General features: G+C 41.9%; 1 protein-coding gene across 1 annotated transcript in view; it reads right to left on the minus strand.

The window, feature by feature from the left end:
• LATS2 (large tumor suppressor kinase 2) overlaps window positions 1–16,115 on the minus strand; it is a 49,273-nt gene that overhangs the window by 8,367 nt on the left and 24,791 nt on the right. Inside the window, exons 3-4 of the mRNA XM_037376426.1 lie at window positions 5,994–6,126; window positions 529–2,066 (exon numbers count right to left, since the gene is read on the minus strand). Of these exons, the coding sequence (XP_037232323.1) occupies window positions 529–2,066; window positions 5,994–6,126 (1,671 nt within the window). The remainder of the gene's footprint in view (window positions 1–528; window positions 2,067–5,993; window positions 6,127–16,115) is intronic.

Consider the following 16,115-nt stretch of genomic DNA (forward strand, 5'->3'; position numbering starts at 1 on the left):
TTCCAGCAAGGGTCCCAAGATCAGCTCAAGCTGGCCAAGACATGATTACTTGCATGATATTATTACTTACATGTGGGCAACAAACAACTTCTAGTTAAGTATTCCATACTTATCTGAAAATATGGCACAGTGAATATACTGCCAAGTTGAACCATGGCTTTGGTGAATGCAGGGCTATCATGGAACAGGAAGGAAAAACTGGAGCAACAGGAAAACATTTCTCAGAGTTTTGCAAGACCTGCCAAAGTATTGTCAGAGGTGTCTCAGCCTCAAAACTGACTTCTAAGTTCCTGCCTAAGCAAACCTAATACTTTCCTGCTTTTCTGGTACGAAGATATGTTATTTCACATCTCAGGTTTTTCAAACAGCCTCCCAGACCTGCATCCATGCTTCTAAGCAAAAATAGGGGTGTTGGATACCTACTACTTCCAGTGGAGTCTGCCTTTATAAATTTTTAGACTGATTAAAACCAGTAATAATCAATTAAACCCCCATTAGCTTTTATTATGACAAAATAAAGGTAATTACTTTAGCCATTTCTTGCTCCAATTGTAGTCTTCTGTTAATTTTCTGCTGATAGGTCTTTATGACATTTTCTACATGTTGCTCCATGTAGAACTTGAAGGCAAAAGGTGAGTAGCTCTTTATTCGGGATTCTCGCTTTTCCTCATCTTTGCCATTCTTTCGCACTGGCACCGGAGATGTCTGAATCTGCTTTTTATCCTTGCTTGGTTTTTCAGCTTTAGTGTTCTTGCTGCTTTTATCATTTCGCTCACTGTTCTCCTCAGCCTTATTGCACGTTGAATTGGGGACTACACGGAGGGTCTGCTCTACGCCCATGCATAAGCAGTTGACATCAAACTGCTCAGAGTTACCGGGAAGTAACAAATGCTTGGGATACGGTGGTGGTGGACACCGAAGTTCCTGGTTACTGTAATCCACATCTAGTTGATAGGCATTAGCTGCTCCAACAGGTGGCACATGCTGCTCAATTATCTCCAGGCCATCCACAGCCGGTGCCTGTGCAGGTAACCAACCAGGATGGGAAGGTCCCACCGCAGTCTGAGGCTCAGGTCTCATCACTCGCATGCTCTTCACTGGCTGGAGAATATGAGCAGACGTGACTGCTGTTATTGTATTTGGAGAAGTAATTGAAGGATCAGGTTTTCCTGGAGGAACCTGTCTTATAGACACTGTCACTTGTGGCTGTTGCTGGTGGCTGTTGAAGGAGTTTGTTCGGCTTGGCACTGTGGCATCGGGTCTGAAGGATACATGTTGCCGTGGAGATGTCTCTATTCCTGGATTTTGTAAGGAATCTCGGCGTGATGGCGTTGCTGCCTGCCACTGCTGAACTTGAGGATTATTCATGTCATAGAGGTCCATGTTTAGGCTATTTCTAGATGGCGTTAATAGATTTTGTGGTGGACTGTCTGAAAAGTCATTAGCAAAGGCTGGACCTCTGGATATCACATGCATTTGATGAGAGGAAGGACTTGTCTGTTTATGATGAGAATGTGACATATACAGGCTTGCCGGTGCCTGCTGAAATGCATGACCTGAATTATTCTGGACAACTGCCCCTTTATTTGGGAGATTGTTGTATCCTCCCTCCTGCTGCATCTTGTTCTGGAAAGATGGACTACGCTGAACACCATACCCCATAGGTTCTCCCTGCACCATCATGTGCTGCCTACTGTAATGTTGGCTGTTGGAGCCATGGGACACCTGCAGCTGCAAGGCTTGACTACTGTGATTAGCCACTGGATAATTAATCACAGAAGTCTCAATATTTGCAGGGTATGTTTTCTGCTGATGGCTTGTTGGTGTGCTGTGAGTGCCTACTCCAGAAGGTCGCTGTACAGGAGCATTCATAGCTGTAGACTGTGAAGTAGAGATTAAATAGTCCATGTATGGCCTTGGAACTTCAGTTAGCATATTTGCACCTTCTGCTCCAAAGCCTGTCCCTTCATAGGCTGCATTACTGATCTGATGGTAGGATGGAAAAGATTCATTTGATCCTTCAAAGCTCGGCCTGCGGGTTACATTATTTGGCACAATACCCTTTCCTTTATAAAAGAACACAGAAGAATGTTAGGAAACAATTCAGGTGAACCCATTACTTTGCATTACTCATCCATCTATACATACATACATACACACACGCACACTGTGTAGGGAGTTATGTATTACAAAAACACCTTCCAAAACCTAAATTAAGCACTCTGAACATTTAAAGTTATAGGTGCCAAGTATTACTACTGATAACGAGCTACAGGCCACAACACTGCTCATGCCAGGAATCATCTGAGAGTCCTATCAAATTATGAAAATAGAAGCACAAATTCCTCAACTATGAAATCATCAGATTACACTATAGCCTGGTTTTTAAAGCTGGACCAGTATTACCAGTCATTACTCGCAGACAGAAGGAAGCTACAGAACAGAGGGTTAAGTACAGCACCAACAGAAGAAAAATAGCTCCCAGAAGGACTGTCAGTACTACTTGAAGTCAACATTATTGTAAGCTACTAGGTCACCACATTGTCCACATCTGTACAGTGCGCTCACTGCTCATGTTGGGGATCTGCTTACATTTCTCAATTCCATCTTTCTCCTCAAAAATCCTTGTTTCCCCTTCCTTCACTTGCAACAAAACCATCATACAGTTGTCCTGTGTTCTTTCCAATGTGTTGGACATAGAGCATCCCCTCATATTACTCATCTTCCATCTGTTTGGAAGGCAAACCTTTCAGAGTGTCAACATGTTAACCTTAGTTTGAAGAATGTGCAGAGACAAGATACCAGCATTCCTGTATTGGAAGTGTTAATGGCACTTTTCATCAGTTTTTTGATCTGAGGACAAACTGCAGGTGTATAAAGCACTGGCTGTGCTAAAGACAAGGGGATACTCAGTGCCGTCGTTATTTTGTTTCCCTTCTGGTTCTTCAGCTTTCACAAATGACAGGACTTGGCCCATTTATGCCTAAACAATTTCATTGTAAAATCTTGATTTCACAAGGTCTACAATAATAGTCATACTGAGCTAACAGGATTGAACACTGGCTTGCAAGATTTTTGGATTATTTGCATTACAGCATGTCCCAGCTGGGCCGGATGCTGTGCACTTGAGCAGAGCTGTGCCTCCTTGCCTTGACACGCAAGCCCTGCTACATACAGACACACATGGACAGGCACGTTATTAAGACAGGTCTATGCACCATCTCTGCACATTGAAAAGGCTGCCCCACACCGACAGTTTCATAAACAATGCAATGTTTTGAAACGGAATCAAGTTGGACAAATAATCAGTGTTCTTCACAGTGAAATCTATACTCAGCTGCTCTTACTTCTATGATATCACAAGGGCGTGCTTACTGAGGTTATACTTATTACACCACTTACGATAGCTCACCTGCTGCGACACAGTGAGATGCACTGATGAGGCTGAGGCAACCCAAGGCATCCTAAGAAGTGGCTACTCTGGCCAGCAGGTGGGAGGCAGCCATAAGACCTTTGTCACCTCTATCAGTAGGATTCATGCTGAGCCTCAGGGGCAAGCTGACTTTGCTTTTCCCTATCTGAGGCCATGAAGGAAAGCAGCAGCAGCAGTAGTTGTCCTCATTTGGGGACACTTACTTCAGCTGTGCAAGGAATCTTGCTGATGTCAAGAGAGGCATAATGTCCACCTCCTAGATTTGTATACCAGTAAGTCTGTTCTGGTGTGACGGAGAAATACCTGGATTTGTAAAGATACCAAATGTGGTAGTTGTAGACGATTTTTTTTCCCTACACATTCGCACCCAACACAGTAACTGTTATGACTGTCTCTTGCCTCTGAAGGTTTTAGATCAGAATGTATTCTTAAGATTAATCAACAATACTCATGGAATCATCTGTTTTTATACATAACTCTCTGTCACACAGTAGTATCTGATAAGTTTTGAGTCTTGCCAGTACGCTGAAACTCTTGTTAGCTTTACTACTGAGGTTAAAGCAGGACAAAAATGAGTAATTTGAAAATCTATTTCTATACACCAATATATGGAATTCAAACCCTGAAGATTTAAATTCTCAATCTGCAAATGAAGTTTCCAAGTAGCATTACATGCTTCCTAATGAACTAGAGAAGACCTATGCTATCCTAGCACAAGCAATACCATATCAAACAAATCAATATGAATCTGTGGCACCTCAGGCAGGCAAACATCACTTACATGATATTTAAGTTTTGCATTCTGTGTATCCTAAAAGCAAAGGTTGATTTTCAGCTTGAAAGGTTAAGTATTCAAAACAGCTGCATGCATTGTAATGTTAAGAAAGCAAAACCAAATGCAAATGAAAGACAACATTTTTGTTAGCCTAGAAAGACTTTTCAACCTTTTCAGAAGAAATGTATGCTCTTTAGGACTGGGTGTGTTCTTTCACTTTAAGGAATAAAGCCTTTATAATATAAAGCAAAATACATATCAGTAATTCTGCCAAAGTTATTTTAAATTCTCTGTAAAGCCTAGTTGAGGCCACATTTGTGCATGTATTAGGACAGAACTCTTCAAATAGCAAACTGGTCTGTACTACTACTTTGTCTGTCAGATGGTCATCCTGCAGGGTAACAAACACCCTTGGAAATACTTTCTTACGAGTTTTTCAGAATTTTCCAAAATAATAAAACAGGACGTCAAAGACTGACAGAAAGGGCAGCTAAAGCTGCTCCTTACACAGAACCATCATCTTTTCCCACCACATCTGAAGCTCCATTCCTGAAAGTGACCACCTGGAAAATGAGGTCCTTCCCTGTTTTCATCTTCCTTATATGTGGCTACCTTTGGGGTCCCCCAGGAAAGAAGTGGCTTTACTGAAGATCTCCTTCCTGTCCAAGGATTTCTCTTTGTTAATTGAATGGGCTTTCTCTTCCTCAGCCTTCCCCACCTCCAGACATGCCTCTCTATCAGCTATGCCAAATTTAACACCCTTCCCAATGAAGATTGTCAATTTGATCAAAAGGCAAGGAGGAAAGTGCTGCTGAGGTGGCTGAGAAATTTGTCGTGTGGAAATCAGTTGCACTCAGTAAACTCAATTTTGGCCACACTTAAGAAAGCTATACTACTGTATTCAGGTCGATCGAGTGGATTTGTTAGCTTCAACTACTCCAACACAGACATTTTAAGTCGAAATGTTGCCACTGACGCAACAAATTCCTTGGCCAACGCAACAGGCCCCTGAAAACAGCTCTCCAATCCACTCAACCTTTAGTCCACTAACCCCTCCGCAGCATGTAACACTAGCGTGTGATAACATCCTTTCAGCCAATCAAGAGGATGGTTACTTGTCTGGTTGGACAATTTTTGAAACTGAAAGAAGATAAAAGTAACAAACTATCCAAACCAGAGTGTATCCTGGTCGCAGATCAAAAGCATTCTGCAGTGCTCAAAGTGCCAATATCTGAATGGAAACAACTCTTGTAAGGCCTTTTGTCAGCTGTGGCGGGATGTTTGCTGATGAGGCATACACAGGGCCCAAATCCTCCAGTTTGGTAGTATAGATGAAACAGCTGAAGCAGACTAGCAGGGATGTGCAGAAAAGCTTCTGCTGTCTTGGCCCAAGCTATTTTTGCAGTTTACTTGCAAGGATGTTAACATGAATGAATTCCTGGGAAGTGAGCTCTCTCACAACTCCATAGCAATTCCCTATACAAAAGCTTTTCCCTTACAGTAAACTTGAGATGATTTAACTCACTTGCGTGGAAGGATAAACGGCTTTCAGTTTAAGAAGGCTGGACTACAAATATGTGCATGGACAAACCCTGCAAAGCAGGTGAGTTGTATTCAGCTTCCAGCCCAGCTCACCTTGCAAAGCCATGTTCACCTCACTGTCTCCAACAAGACTACTGCTGAATGCTGTCAATCCACTACTCACCAGTAATGACTCTACTTCAAAAACTAGCTTATTGGAAGAAAGAACCCAATTAAAAAAAAAAAAAAAAAGGTAACACTTACCTGGTGAGGTCTGCTTAATTACACGTACTATCTGTTCATTTCTAGGATCCAAGTAGCTCATCTTACTGATATACTCCAGAGCTGCTTCAATACTTCTGCTACCCGTCTGCTTCAGTGCTCGGACAGCCATCTCCTGTATGAAGCAAACGAGAATTGAATCACATTGAGACAAAACCCAAGCACTGTACTGCAGGCCAGAGAGCAGTAAGCATTCTTACATTTATAGAAACATTTTATAATTCACACCAGATCACAGCTGCCTGAAGCCAAATGCACTCATATTTTGAAAACGTTTGCATGCCTTATACAACTCAAAAATTAAAAGAAGAAAATAACAAAAAACACAACATATCCAGACTCTGACAATTAAAGAAGCATCAAATTGTAATGTGCACTTTAGGATTCCTTAAAATAAACTTTGAATCAGGTCTGGAAAAGACAGCATAGTTTGACATAGGATGAAATAGAATCTTTAGCTTTTGATACTTGACAGCATGTCTCAGTCACACCTGAACACAGTAAAAGCTTTACCCTTTCACAGATGCTAATTAGGCAGAGGTTGATTTCTGCTGACTAGAGTCAATGGGGAAAAAAGACTGCTGTTTTCAGTACAGCCGGGACATCATTCACTATCTGTTTGGAAAATGACTAGGCCTACCAAACTGCATGTCACATTGTTAGTCTTTTTAGCTGTATTTTATTGGGCACACATCCATCACTGAGAAGTTAATATGGGTGCCAGACACACAACTGAAAACTAAAACTAGGGCAAATAGAAATGCTCTAGTTAAACTAGCACAACCATGGTTAGCATCCCCTGCTCTACAGCCAGCAGGTCATACTCTCCTGCAGTTTGTTTATACTTTTACTTATAGCTCAGGTATATAGAATACCTTTCAACAATGACTCTAGCCTCTAGTTGCAAAGAAAAATTTGCAAATCCTCACAGGGCTACATGGTCTTTTCTGAAATGACGAAGAAACTGAAATCCAGAGCTTTAATGCTGAATTCAACTCACTGAACTTCACCCATCAAAAAGTTAGATACATAGTCAAAAGTAGTTGCTGAGAAACTCGCTATGATAAACTCCAAAAGGCAATTAATAAAACAGATACAACAGGAGATAAACTGACTTTTGGTGACAGAAGATTAGAGAACTAATTTGAACTGAACTCCTAGCTCTTAGATGGCTAAAGTTGGATGAAATTAATGTCACCAACACGGCCCTGCCTGCAAACATCAGTATCCTATTATCTTGCCACTTTACTGCCATTTTTAGGGGAATTCTGTCACCACAACCTGCCTGCTAAATGCTGAATCAAATGGAGTTTGTGCCTTCTTGGCTTAGCTTACCAACTGCAATGTGACAGCTGGGTTGGCACAAGTGCACTGCCCTCCCAAAGGTCAGTCCGGCACACTGGCGAGCAGTCAGGTAGCCCCAACATGTATGTATGCCCCTTTCCCGTATCATCTGAGAACAATTTTGCTTGACTGAATTGCAAGTACACATAACATACTCACTAATTGTTTACTTAGCAAGGGAGGATCATCTCAGATGACACTAATTCACACTTAGCACAGAGCTGGCACTTGGCATTTTGCTTCACTTAGCTCAGTCCCCCTTCTACTCCCCCCAGAATGGCAGCATTTTCTCCATTACTCAGAGGTTCTGCTTGGGGAATAGCTATAGCAAGTTTGAATATTTTTCATACAATTTATGACTCATAATTCATAGAAAAGCAGTGGTTGTTTCATATTTCCTATAGCTGAAATGTTTCACTGGCATCAACACATTACTAAGGGCAATTTTAAATCAACAGAAAACTATTATGTATGAAGGAAAGAATTTCCCACAATGTTTTTTTCCTCTCTTTCTTTCTTTTTTCTTCTTCTGGATACAATAAATAGGTTACTTTTTTATTACCAGAATAGTAATATCATCTCTGAAAAAAAAATCCTTTCCCTCCTGTTATACTGTGGCATTACTTTATCCTCTTTTGCCATTGCCTATGTCAGAAAAGCAGAGTAAAAACAACACTGGTCTATTTGAAGCTGCGTGTTCTACCTTCAGCAGATATGTTAGGAGATTCCTATTTAAACTTGAGTGGGAATAATGGGAGGGGGAAAGCCCAATACATTTCACTGTGAACTGTACAATAACCTAAGAGGACCAGCAGATGTGTCACTTGTAATCTCATCCTTGGAAGCCCCCAGTGCAGCAGCAGCCCTGTGCTCCACAGCTCACTCCCTCTCATCTTTCCTTAGGTCAGCTCCTACCCTCCAAAGGGTTTCCTCATTACATACCCTGTTTGCTTAGCATTTACATTACTGCAGGAAAAAATGAAGTAAGTTTTTTTGTGGTTCAAAAGAACACCTGTGATTCCTCTGTACACCATCCCATAGCTTTGGCCCTTTCCCCCATAGCCATCATGAGACACAAACAGCCTGTTTCTGATGCTGGTTCACAAAAGCCTTGCATCATCTCCAAGCAAATGGAGAGCAACCAACAAAAAATAAACATTCCACATACAAAAGCAAAGCATTTTTCTCAGAGACAGATGACATATAACCATAATTCTCTACCCAGAAGACAAATCCCTCTGGGGGCATGTGATACTCCAGGAGAGTGGAAGGTAACAAGAGGCTCCAGCACTGTTATAGCTGGTCTTGGGCCTCCTCTGCATTGTTTTCCCCATCATCATCCTCCACACCCGCAGTGCTCTCCTATCTGGCAGCCACTGAAAAGGGCTCCATTCACTCCAGCCCCTCTTCGCTAGGGACAGAGGACAAGCTGATGCATGGCTGGGTCTCACAGAGGCTATGCTTTGTGCCCGAGGCAGCTGCTAGCTAATGGGGCATGGTGGCCCTCGCTATATGCAGTGCAACAATAAGCTGGGTATGGGAGCGTGGCTAGTGCAAGGCAGCGACGGGCTGGCCTCCAGCAGCCTGCTGAAGGGGAAGCTGGCTCCCCACTGATGGCAGGGGCCAGAGCCTGGCCTGCATTTGCTGGAAACTGACATAAGGACTGTTTAGAAAGACAGGAAGAAGAGCAGAAGATAGATTAAGCAGTGTCAGTAATTACACTTGTTAGAGAGCAGAGGATTAGGTGAGATGTTTGTGAGAAGCAGCAGAATGGCTCAAGAAGGAGGGGAGAAATCAATGCCAGCATCTTGCAAACTGATACTGCAGACAGTAGAAGAGCTGAGGAAACAAAGAGGACAGACACTGGACAAGTATAAAAGTGCACAGCTACATTAAATAGAGCTGTCTTGATTTTACATCACTCTAAGGTACATACATTTGAGAAAGAGAAGAAGAAAAAAAGACCAGAAATGAGACACGAAAAAAAATATCTGCTTGGAGCCATAACCAACACCAAAACATTCAAGCAGGCACAAGATCAAATCCAGCTCCCACTGAGGTCAGCAAAGATTTCCATTAACTGCAAGGTACACTGCATCAGGCCCTTTGCTTCAGATCATTTCCTTTTCACCAGGCCAAACGCTGTCAGCCGCAGTATGGGTTGAGAAACCTGGCCGCTGGCTGCATTCTGCTAGCCCCACAGCCAGCTGTCAGCCTGCAAGGAGAAACACAAGCTGCTGGCAGTGTGCACAAGAACCACAAGGGAACAGAGTAGTCCTGGCCCCAACTCATTCTTTGCATTCTGTGTATTCCCTTTGGAGGATTCAAACATCTCTCCATGCAGGGTTTTTATGTACCTTTTTGACATCACTAGCTGTTGGTGAAAAATTTAAAGGTGAAAAACTACAAGGGGAAAATGTACTTTTACAATTAAGAATTTTGTAATTAATGTTACAGCTGCAATATTAAAATGAGGTTTCAGTGGTCAGCTGTGGTTCTGGACAGATCTAATGGAAAACCAAAGTCAGGCCATCAACCACAAAGCAGACTGAGGCAACTCTGCAGGATCCCAAATTTGTGGGTTTATAGAGAAAAATTGGAGGGGGGTATTTCCCAGCTGTTTCCTACAGTGGGCTACCCAAACCAGACAGCTGCACAGTCAACATGCTCTCCATTATTTCCCCAGTCTTGCGCTGGCAGAAAGCAGTTTTCCAACAGATTTCAAGATTTTGCTAGAAGGAAGGCCACCTTTGAGCTCAGATGCTCAACAGGGAAAATCCTTGTTTGATGGTAAACAGATATTTTGATGTGTGCATATACAGACTTCATCTCACTCTGTGCTCTGTAGGCAATGTGAAAGGCTTTCCCCATTTTACCCTCCTGCCTGGCTGTGCTCCACCAGCATTGGCAGAGGTTTGCGTTCTTGCTGTACTACAGGGTTGTCCAGCAACATTTTTCATTCAGAAAGCTCCTCGTTGCCAAGATGTATTTGTCATCCAAGTGAAGATTGCACAAGAGGTTACAATAAGTAAGATTTTTTTTTCCAAGAACATTGTGTCTGAAGGAGACAATAGGTCCTCCAAGATTTGGCAAGGGTAATTAATTGCTAACAACAATAAAATTAATTACTTGCTTTCCATTCACAAAGAAGGACGGGCGACAGATGCAGGAAACAGATACAGGTTCCCTGCAGAACGGAAAAAACTAAAGCTCATGCCAGAAGAGATGATCCAGAATTGATTATGAACCTTGCTGTGATAGCCCACCATTGCAGGAATTTTCATTCATGACTTTAAACATGCAAAACCTAAGAAACTCAGGAAACAATGTGTACAATATGCTCTGTCTGGATTGTTGCAGCCCTACAGAGCAGAGAAACTTATTCCATAATACTCTCTAGTTGGACGCTCCATCCAATTCTGTACTCTACTCTTGTTTTGCTTGTTTTCAGATTAATAACATCAGGGGCTAAATTCTGCCCACAAATTCCCATGCCTAACTATAACCCTGATTAAAATATTCCAGCCACATAATTAAGAAGCTATCCTGAGAATTACTAGCCCTCTTCAGTTTTAGTGTATCAAAAAAGCAGGAGGAAATCAGCACTGGCAGAAACCTACTGAGTGCCCATTTGTTTGCTGCAGGATCACTTTGCCCAGTCACAAACCACATAACCCATTCAGAAACCAAGGGAGATCTACCCCATGGCTCATTAAGAGTTTTCTGCCCCTCACTGCTCCTGTTACAAAGCTCCTTCGAAGCTATACTGCTTTGGCAGTGATAAACCTCCCTCTTAGTGCCAGCCTAAATTATACAGGGTCAGTTTATTCCCCCTGCCTTTAGTTTGGACTGTCTTTTAACTTCAGCAGCTAAGGGACGCTTACAGCTTGGCCTCCTGGGCCAAGCAAACGACACTCTTTTCATTTTCTCTTGTAAAGCAGGCTCTTCCTTATTGCTGTACTAGCCCATGTCTGTATCACAAAAGATCAGGCTGTGGCATGGTTTTGATACCTTTCTTGATGATGTGCAAACGGCGTTGGAAAGTCACCCTTGAGGTAAAGTCATTCCTTTCCTTTCTTAATTTCAGCCGAGTATTCCTGGCTTTTAGTCCCTGGTTGCAGCATTTCTACCCTTTGTGTTCCTGTATTTATTTTCAGTTCTGTTAGCACTCTAGCCATAACACTATCACCAACTTGGAAAAGGCCAAAAAAAAGAGAGAAAAAAACAAGAGCTGACAACAGTATCTAGAAATATGACACAGCTCCTTAGCAGGTATCTCAAAAGACATCAGTTACATCAAAATACTTTTTAACACTATGCAATTTATATCAAGAGTGCATATAACTTTTTGTTGTGTTTTGGGTTTTTTTTTTAAAACTGAACTCATACAGTACATTCTCCTACCACAGCTCCTTGTAAGACACAGTATTTGGCCATGGGTGTTTCACAGAGGACGCCTGCCATTTTATACTACAGTCTTGTGTTCTGCGAGTTGTTCAAATATGGCTCTTTGCATGAAAAGGAGAGATATGAACTTCAGGCTATAAGCCAATCCAAGGTCCCAAAGTTGAGACATTTGGAAATAAACCGAGCATGGCTGCTCAACATATTTCCAAACAAACGCTTGTAAAGTGAAGGAAGTATTTATAACAAGAGGCATCTCCAGACAAAGAGCACGTATGTGAATGCTTCAAGAAACTCCGATGAACTATTCAAGAGATGCAATCTGTTTAAAGAAAAAACACACATGCACTGCAATGTCAATTTTTAAATCTAATCAGAACAATTTATCAGACAACTCCTGTTGATGTCCCAGAGAGTACTTGTGTGTACACAGGCATGCATGTAGATATTAACAATGTGTGCATGTCTGTGTACGTGATTGTGTTGATATTAACCTAATTTTAAGTAAGCCTGTGAGCCCTTTTGAAGCAGCGTATTAAAAAAGACACAATACTTCCTTCATGAATAAATCAGGCTCTTATTTGTGTCACCAGTCAAACAAGTAATTTCATTATATATATTTATATATACATTTATTATAGCATTTCCAGAAGCATCTTGGGCACTCTGGGAAAGATTTAGAAAGGCAAAGGGCTGCAGGGAGCTGGAAGAGGTTCTGCCCCAGGCAACCAACCTGTACTCTGCATGAAGCTCAGGTGTCATGAACAGGCAAGGAGAGACCATGGCATTAACAACAATAATGGAAAGGGAGTGAAAATTATCTAAAGACATCATGAATAGGACTTTCTTTTCTTTTTCCCCTTTCTTCCAAGTAGGCTTGGAAGCAAGAACAGAGTTGAGCTGTTCTGTCCCAACCAGAACACAGGCATGAGAGGAAGGGTAGCAGAATTCAGAGCACCCCGTTACAGAGGCAGCTTAATAGATAAACCTAAGGAACAGAGACAAAGAGCCTGTTCTCCCTGTTCCTCCCCCCCCGTCCCCGACCTTGGGAAAAGCACATCTGTGGCTGAACAGCTGGTGGTAGAAGCCTAGCTTCCCTAGATATTTGGTGGACAGAGTGACACTGTTAGCACCCAAAATACGTGGTGACTTGATGTTTACCTCTGAGGCTCTTATGCCTCTTTCTCAAGGCACCCACTCTTTCCTCCAGCTTTTGAAGGAGCAGAGGCTCCTGATTTAGCAATCAAACTTGGCCAATAGTAACAGGCAGTAGTAATACTTCCCCAGCTACAGAAAGTCCCCATTTTGGAAAATACACGCTGCTTCAGCTCCCACATCAGATGTGGGATGATCTCACATCTCTTCTTAGTGTGCACACAGCATTCAGGTTTGAACCCATGAAGTGCTCCAGGACGATCCAGGACTATACCCAACTTCAGAGGCTACGCATTAATGGTAGAATAGATGGGAAAGTGTGTATTTTATGTCTTCACTGCCTGAGTTATCTTATAGCTGCACAAAATCCTTTCTACAGTGATGGCACTCAAAGCTGCCTGAACTATTCTGAGCCCTACACAAACACAAGGGAAAAATCCTGTTCTAAAACGGATTTTAATTTAAAACAGAACAAATGATTGCATACACAGCCATAACTGTTCCTCATTACCCTTTTAAGTCTGCTCATTGGAGAGCTATTTAAACTATTTAGAGTTCAGTATAACCAAATGACCCATGGTGAGTCCATCAACAGACAGAATTGTACAACTCTCTCCTTTTGTCAGCACTGGAGCAGAGGGAACTCAAACCAGGAGCACTATTATGTGCTAATTCAGAAATCTTATACTGAGGCAAATCATGTTATATAAACAGCATCTATAAATTACTGCATTGGCAGATTTATGTTACAGAGCAGCATGGAAGAGCTTTGCTTACTTCATGCATGTGTGAATGACCAGACACACACATGCAAGTGTGCACATAGCTCCTTTCCTTCCTTGAAATCCCCCACTTTGGTTACTAGAACACGGAACTTCCCACCCTCTGGACACAGTCCGCAGCAAGTTCAGCCTTAGCTCCTGTCCCTCCTGACAGGCAGTCACCGCGATGACCTGTATTCTGTTACGCAGTGCCTCAACCATATGCCTTGCATCAACCAGTGAGGCTTAAGAGTTTCTCTGGTTCCAACAAGGCAAGCCATGACACCGTTCATCAATACTTTTAATATTACAAAGGTAACATAACATCCTACAATAGCTTTTGAACTCTGAAGAAAAGAAAACAGAAGGCAATTAGAAAACAAATGCAAGTATAAGCAAATGAGTTGTCCCAAACCAATAAGCACTATCATCTTCTTTTAATGTTCACTGAAAACCTGTCCCAGGCTCCTGTTCACATTTTTTAGTAACTAGAGGTGTTACCAAACAGGCCATTCCCTTTTCATACCAAGCTCAACACCGGGCCAGCTCTGAGGCTTGCAAGTCTAACTCAAAGAACAAGAGTTGCCCATCTGGTACTCGAAATCAAATCCTTTCTACATAGCAGAGAAGTCCAATCCAGTAGAGAGCTTGTTACCAAGCTTCTGTATTTTGATTCAAGGTGTTAAAGTCTTGAAATGCAACACCTCCCACCTCCCTGTTTACTGTTAGGATAAAGAAGGTAGAAAAGCAGTCAAGTTGATGCAAAGAACAGTGAATCCTTTCAGCAGCAGCACTGAGTAGCAGGGTTTGCCAAAAGCTATTAGCGGAAAATATCAAGTGTTACTGCCTTTATAACTAGGAGGAAGATACCCATGGGGCAAGAATCTTCAAATACTCAGTCACCATTTGGTTTGAAACTTTCCTGTGGATTAGTATGATTTACATCCAGAGAGCAAAAATGGATCAAGAAAGTAAATTCAGAAACAGAATTTAGCTTGAAAAGACAAGAACAGGAAGCACTTTCCTCTAACTGCTTTGTAAGGTGGGCTGAAATCCCTAGGAGAGCAGGAGAGGTGCTATGTGTTTCACCAATGCCATCGGAAAGTTTTCCCACCCAAAAGAACGGGTAGACTTCAGCCAGACTAATTCCTCCTTACTCCATTTCTGCCCTGTCTGACTCAGCCTAGTGAAACATGCAAATCTGGCCAACAGTGCTGACATTAATACCAGTGTAAGTATTAAAGGCCAATTTGAGAATATTAATAAACACTGCAGCACCCAGCAAAGAACCAATACAAGTTTCCTGGGGAAAAGATCTTAGCAAGTTGCCTTCAGGAATTTATTTATGCCACTGAAATGTCACAAACTCTTAATACAAGTAGAATACAGTAAAGAACCTTGCACAAAAGGCATCTTCAAAGTTGAGGTAGAATTGGACCCAGCCTTGAGGTAAAGGTGCACCACACTGCAGAACAGCATTGTTGTTTTAAGAAAGGCATTTGAGTATAGCTTCACTTCCAGTTTTGTACCAGGATCCTCATGCACGAAATCCAGCCATGAATAAAAAATGGCATTTGCTACTTCATACTTTGGGGGTGGTCCAAGCAAGTGTATCTACACTAAAGGCATGCAAACTTAAAAAAAACAAAACAAACAAAAAAACCCAGAAAACTAACCTACTCCTGACATAATGCACTTTAAATTACCAAATACATTAAGATGGCAGTTCCAGCAAAAGCCATCTGCCATTTACAAAGTACTATATAAACTCTTTCAAGTATTGTCTTGGAATCGAGTTCTTTCAGGTTCCTTCTCCCAGGTGGGTCTTAGTATTTTACACTTATCAGTAACCAGGACGCATTTGCTGCAAGAGCAGCAGGCCATCCTGCTCTCCTTCAGACCTGCTTTTCACATACTGAGCTGTCAGAAAGCTAGCATGACTCCTTCCTACTAGCACCAACATCCCCCCCACTTTTTTTTTTTTCTTTTCTTTTCCTTGAGACAGCAGTTTCTTACTCTACCAGGGCAAGTAAATCAAGCTGGATAGAATAGCAGTTCAGTGAAGGTTTCATGATGAGCTTATTCCTCTTCATTAGCAGCAAGCGATGTGTTTGCCAATTTTATTGCTCCTGCCTTAGCCAAAAATGCCTTTGGCTGGCATTACATTTACAATAATGCTATTTGTGTATCAAAGTATTTCTTTTCAGTGGCCACAGACACCAAGATGAGTGCTTCCCATTGTTCTTCCTTCTACAATAAAGATAAATACATACTGAGTTATGTATAAAAGAGGTTTTCTACAAATATTCATGGAGCTTGCAAGTGGTTTCTTAGCCAAACTAGATGCAAGGGACTTGTAAAGTGGTATTCATATTCAGCAAGATGAGTTATGAGGCTTGTTGTCCAGGAATAAAGCCCCAAAGCACACAAAAGAATTGTG

Source organism: Falco rusticolus, chromosome 2 (assembly GCF_015220075.1).
Source record: "Falco rusticolus isolate bFalRus1 chromosome 2, bFalRus1.pri, whole genome shotgun sequence".
Classification (NCBI taxonomy): Eukaryota; Metazoa; Chordata; class Aves; order Falconiformes; family Falconidae; genus Falco; species Falco rusticolus.